At 32.5% G+C, this 5,538-nt stretch overlaps 1 protein-coding gene across 1 annotated transcript; it reads right to left on the bottom strand.

Moving 5' to 3' along the window:
• Positions 1 to 642: 642 nt before the first annotated feature.
• LOC133681987 (vesicle transport protein GOT1) lies at positions 643 to 3,441 on the bottom strand. The gene is made up of 7 exons (XM_062105205.1): positions 3,283 to 3,441; positions 3,112 to 3,166; positions 2,929 to 3,020; positions 2,749 to 2,829; positions 1,859 to 1,956; positions 1,695 to 1,770; positions 643 to 1,047 (listed from the first exon to the last, which is right to left on the bottom strand). The coding sequence occupies exons 2-7, from the start codon at positions 3,137 to 3,139 to the stop codon at positions 1,015 to 1,017; spliced, it is 408 nt and encodes a 135-aa protein (XP_061961189.1). The 5' UTR covers positions 3,140 to 3,166; positions 3,283 to 3,441; the 3' UTR covers positions 643 to 1,014.
• Positions 3,442 to 5,538: the final 2,097 nt, after the last annotated feature.

Raw genomic sequence — 5,538 nt, 5'->3', positions numbered from 1 at the left:
TTTTTTATTGATTTTATGTGATTTTCTTCTCTCTCATTTCTCGAACTCATCAACTTAAATATTTAGAAAATAAATTTTTTAATCAAAATTAAAATTACAAAAATTAAAGAAATTACAGAGTAAAAAAAGGTTGATTAAACATAATTTTTTCTAGTGAATTTGAAATTGACCATGAAATTTCTTGTTTTACTCTTTGATCCCCTGTTCTTGATTTTTTTTTCTTTTCTCAACAACTTTTAATAAACTAATCATTAATTTGAACATAAAAAAAATGAGGATGAAAATTAAAAAAAAACAAAAACAAAAACTTTCAAGTCCCACTCTTTTCGTGCATGACCTGCTAGAGACTTTGCTAGTTAAATCTAAGTACAATGAAGTTGAGTGTGGGAAGTCATGAATGAGTTTGATTCTCAAGTTTTTATGTTTGACTCCAATACCAGCTGCCTGGCCATAGTGGTGTTGCCAGAAAGAAGTCGGCTGCGAAAAGTTGGGTAAATTAAGGGCATGTTGGCATGCAGCCATGGAAGGGAGCTGTCACTTCCTCTCCCCGCTTCAATAGCGTGCAAAACCACAGCTGGGGTTATCTTCAAAGACACATAGAATATCGGAGACTAGCCGTGGCTTAAAGACATTAAGCAAATGTACATCACCAAACCAAAATGCATCCAATAGAAAATAAGAAAATAACAATGATATTTGTTGTTTTTGGTGAGTGTTGTATTACTTGACGGCAACTGTACAACTATACTTGTTAGAAAATCATTTTATTTGCAGAACACCACTACATCGTCCCGAAACAAAGGGTTAACTAACCAGAAACCAAACCCGTATGACAAAATAAGTCTTTGGAAAACTTATGGCACCTGTCCAAATGGTTCTCTCTTTCATGCAGTGATGAATTGCTATTTGCTAAACTTTAGAAACTACTCTCTCTAGTTACCTCTTGAAATAACAACAAAAGGGAAACATAGTCGCTGCATGCTTGGATAACAGAGTCAGATCTCAACAAGCGTTTCAAGCAGAGCCCCTTCTCAAGTAATCAAGAAGCTGCAGCAATTGCATTAATGTATATATTGGTCAGTTGTAGAAGAATGCCCTGGTCTCATGATAAAGGATGATAAGTAATTTTCTTTTAAGTCTAATAAAGATATATCAGGGTGAAACGAAGTTCAAATACCACAAGGCAAAAAGTTTGATTGAAAAGATTATTTTCATATTTTCTCCCAAAACATAAGGACTAGAGTGCAAATACTTGGGAAACTTAAACTCTGAAATGGTTTTCAGTCAGCACTCTCAACCCTCTGAAAAGAAGATCATGGAACATCTTTTCACAGCTAAGAATGTACTAGGTTGCCATCAATAAGCAATATAAGTCACCGTAGTCACATAACAAACTATTGACTAGGTGCATATACATTGCCAAATACTTCAGGAAAATAAGAGCTCTATAATACAAAAGCAGGAATCGCATTATGTATAAAATTTCAGTAAACTGTGTAATTTAAACCTCCAAGAAAAAGGACTGGTAAAATAACCTATAGTTGATGTCACAAACATCCAAAAATAAATTTGATCAGGTAACAAGAAGCACGCATTTCATGCAAGCAAAACTCACACTGGGAAAAGTCATCCGTTGCAAAAGTAAAAGGCTGCAAAGGCAACCTGAAGGTTGAAAAGGCATCAAAAGAACTCACCGTTATAGGATACTGTATAATCCATCCAACAACAGGAATCTGATAGAGGAACACCTTGACAGAAGGCCAAAAGCCACTGGAAGAAAAAACAGCAATGCAATAGTTCAGCCACAGAAAACAGAAATAGTTAAGTTCAGAGCTTATGGTAAAGATAAGAAACTAACCCAAATAGAGCAATGCAACTATATATTTCAAAGATAATTCCAACTACTGGCCACCGAACAAATATGAAAAAGAGCCCCAGGAGAAAACAAACAGAACCCTGCAGAAGAAAGAACACTTTAAAATAACATCTATATGCATTTCAAATTCCGTCTATCCTTACATGGTATAATTCTGATTTCTCACGCACGGATATATCTCTTCTCAAATTTAGAATAATCAGTACCAATCTAGAATTCACTACCAAGTTTTATATGATGCAAATTTCCATGTCGTTATTGGAAGAATGGGGGGTAATCGAGACTCAGGAGCACTTGATAACATTTTGGCAGAAACATGATTGGCAGATGAATAAAAAAAAATGGAAATGAATTTCAACAGAGTACTACACCAAGTAAAGATGATGAAAATCTTTTAGATATCGAACAGTAAAGTTTCAGTTTTATATATATAGTACATACAGAAGAGGGATGCTAGGTTTCATAGCACTTAAAAGGAAAACATCAATCTCTTGCCCATGAATGCAAGATAGAGAAAACAAAAGGCCTTTTCGCATTAATCTAGTAGAGGACATTAAACGTGGGCAGCAACGCAGTTTTAAGAATGTTCCTTGGCCATGAAAGTGAATGCAAGATAGACAAAACAAAAGGTTAACTCGCATCAATCCTGTAGAGCATGTTAATTAACAGCGGGTCGCAATGCAGCTTTAAGGATTTTCCTTAGCCATGAGAATCAAGCAAGCATTTTAGATATTTGCCAGATTGCAAAGACGCATAAAGTTTTCCACTTACTTTCAGAAAGGGGAGTCCGTAAAACATAAAGTTATAAGATATCATGTGTTTGCAGTAAGCAAGAAAAAGCAATAAAAAAGATGTTCCTATTTGATCGATACCTTATAATTTTCTCTGTTAGTAAAGAGCTTCCAGGTAGAACGCCAACCAAGCAAAATGGCTACCCCAGATAACCAAAATATCTGATGACAGACAGACAGAAAAGAAATAAAGCAAGAAATTTAGAAAATCTCTGTCACAAGTAAAATCTTTAAAAAAGAAGAGAAGAAAAACAGCCTTACATTCCCAAGGGCAAGCAAACCTCTATCAAAGAAGAGAAGCGCACCAAGAAAGGTAAAAAAGATGCCAAAGCCAATGAGACCCAATCCAATTTCTGCAAAACAGTAGCTGAATTTTATTTATCGAGAACAAAACTTTGTGAACTGCGAGAGAAAATTCTTATTAAGTAGAAAAGGAGTACTCACTCTTTAGCTCATTTATTTCATAGGCCATCTTGACCTCAATCCCACTCTCTTGATTCTTCACAGCAGATAAATCAAAGCAATTTTTTGAAAATAAACAAAACAAGAAGAAGGTTTTCGGTCATTTGGGAATTGAAAATAAAATAAAATAAATCAAATCCAGAGAGGACTTACCTCTCCGGTTAGCAATTCACCACTTTCAATTCGTTATCTCTTTTAGCCGGAGACGACCGTCTATGTATTCGAGTGCCGTCAGCCCGACTCCATTCCCAGAGCCGAGGGGAATATTTGCGGAAAAAGAAAAGAGGTCAGCCCTGAGCCCAAAATATTTAAACACCAAAGCCCACTAATTAGATTTTCGTTGGAGATTTTTTTTTTTTCATGTGTGATGAGTGTGGTGTTTTTTCTTTTAATAGTTTATATTTAGGAGCACGAAGACATTATATTTTAAAGTTTTTTTTTTAATATATTAAAATAATATTTTATTATTATTTTTTAAAATTTATTTATGATATCAATATTTTGAAATAATTTAAAAACACCAAAAAATAATTTAAAGTTATCATATTAAAACAATTCAAAAACATACAAAAAAAAATCAATTTTAAACTTAAAAAAATTCAACTTTTTTAAAAATACAGTTGGATCACAATGCTAAATACCAATTAAGTATGATTCAACCATTGACTATATGATTTGGGCTCAATAAATATGACCTAACATTTTTTTTATGACCTAGTAAATATTAAAATATTCATGTGCTGCGGAGTAATCACAATCAGTCTTTTACTTCAACAATTTCTTTAGCAAAAATAAATCTTCATATATGGACTTCAAAAATTAAAAACAAAATCTCACAAACTATCTAAGCATAAGACTTTTAGGCTTCACTTGTTTTCTAAAAAGTAAATTTTTTTTTGAAAAGTAGTTTCAATGGAAAGTAAATTTTAAAAGATAGATTATTTGTTGATGTTTAACAGTGTTAAGAAAAACAAATTAAAAAATACTTTTTAATATTTGACTATTCTATGAAAAATAAGTTGAAAAATAACTTTTTAATTTTTTTCTCAAGTTTATTAAAAGAATTGTGACCAAATCTGACATATAAAAAAAATTAAAAGATGATGAAATTGAAAAAAAAAATTCAATTTTATAAACTATTTCAAAACAAAATATCAATCAAAAGAATGAAGACCAAATATGATAGATAAAAAAATTTCAATTAAAAAAATAAGCGAAAAACAAATAACAATAAAAAATAAAGATCAAAGTTAATTTAAAAATCAAATTATAAGGGATAAAATTGAAAAGAAATAAATAAAAAAAGATTCAATACAAAATATATAGCAATTAAAAGATAGAGAAACAAATTTGATATAATCAATAAATAACAATATATTTTTATTTTTTACAACTTCTAGAAAGTGCATTCCACCCAAAATAAAAGGAAAATATTTTTTTGAAAACCAAGCTAAATTTTCCTGTGATTGAAAAATGTTTTCAATTTATTAATTTTTTTTAATGGGAAATAAACATGAAAAAGTTTAGAAATTATAAGGTTAAGCATTTATCCTCTGCTACTGCTTTAGCTAACTAGGTTAATTTGTTAATTTTTTTGATCGATTGATCATGGATAACCCCTTTCTTTTCCCTTCATTGTGAGTTTTAATAACACTATCTTGTTTATAACATGTACTTTTGTATTTCTAACAATTTTCCTTACAAATTGATGAGTAAGTGTTTTTGACTCCATATTTTGATGCTTTAAAAGAGTTTAAAACCCAATATATTTAGGTTCGTCCATGTGTTGAGCCCAAGTCAGATCTAATATATTTGGGCTTAGCCCGGTGCAAGCCTAGGGTGTAATAGGTCTAGCAAATTGCTAGATTTATTATACTTATGTTCAACCATGTGTTGAACCCAAGACAATATGGATATGATAAGTTGTCAGACCTAATATACATGGGTTCAACCAAACACTAAGCCTAAAGCATCATGGTTTCAGCAAGCTGTCAGGCCCAATATACTTGGGTTCAACTATATGCTTAGCTCAATGTGTTGTAGGTCTAGCAAGTTGCTAAACCCAATATACTTGAGCTCAACCAAGAGCCGAGGTCAAGGCACTGTGGGTCTGACACCTTGCCAGACCCAATAAATGTGGGTTCAACTACATGCTGAGTTCAAATCAATATAGGTGTGACAAGTTGTCAGGCCTAATATACTTGGGATCGACCACATGCTGAGCCCAAATCAATTTGAGTGTGGCAAGTTTCCAGGCCCAACACACTTGGGTTTAGCCATGTGTTGAGCCCAAGTTAACATGGGTCTGGCAAGCTGCAAAACCTAACATACTTGGGTTTAGTCATGTGCTCAACCCAAGTCAACAAGGGACTAATAAGCTACCAAACCCGACATACTTGAGTTCAACCA

Source organism: Populus nigra, chromosome 2, assembly GCF_951802175.1.
Source record: "Populus nigra chromosome 2, ddPopNigr1.1, whole genome shotgun sequence".
In the NCBI taxonomy this organism is placed as follows: Eukaryota; Viridiplantae; Streptophyta; class Magnoliopsida; order Malpighiales; family Salicaceae; genus Populus; species Populus nigra.
Note: the sequence above shows the minus strand (reverse complement) of the source record. Positions and strands in the feature narration are given on the sequence as shown.

What these genes read in the sequence shown, in the direction of transcription:
- LOC133681987 (XM_062105205.1), bottom strand. Translation starts at nt 3,139, where the DNA reads ATGGCCTATGAAATAAATGAGCTAAAGA. An exon ending in CTAACAGAGAAAATTATAAG is followed by an intron (nt 1,957 to 2,748) that starts GTATCGATCAAA and finishes TTTCTTCTGCAG; the next exon opens with GGTTCTGTTTGTTTTCTCCT. An exon ending in AGTTGCATTGCTCTATTTGG is followed by an intron (nt 1,771 to 1,858) that starts GTTAGTTTCTTA and finishes TTTTTCTTCCAG; the next exon opens with TGGCTTTTGGCCTTCTGTCA.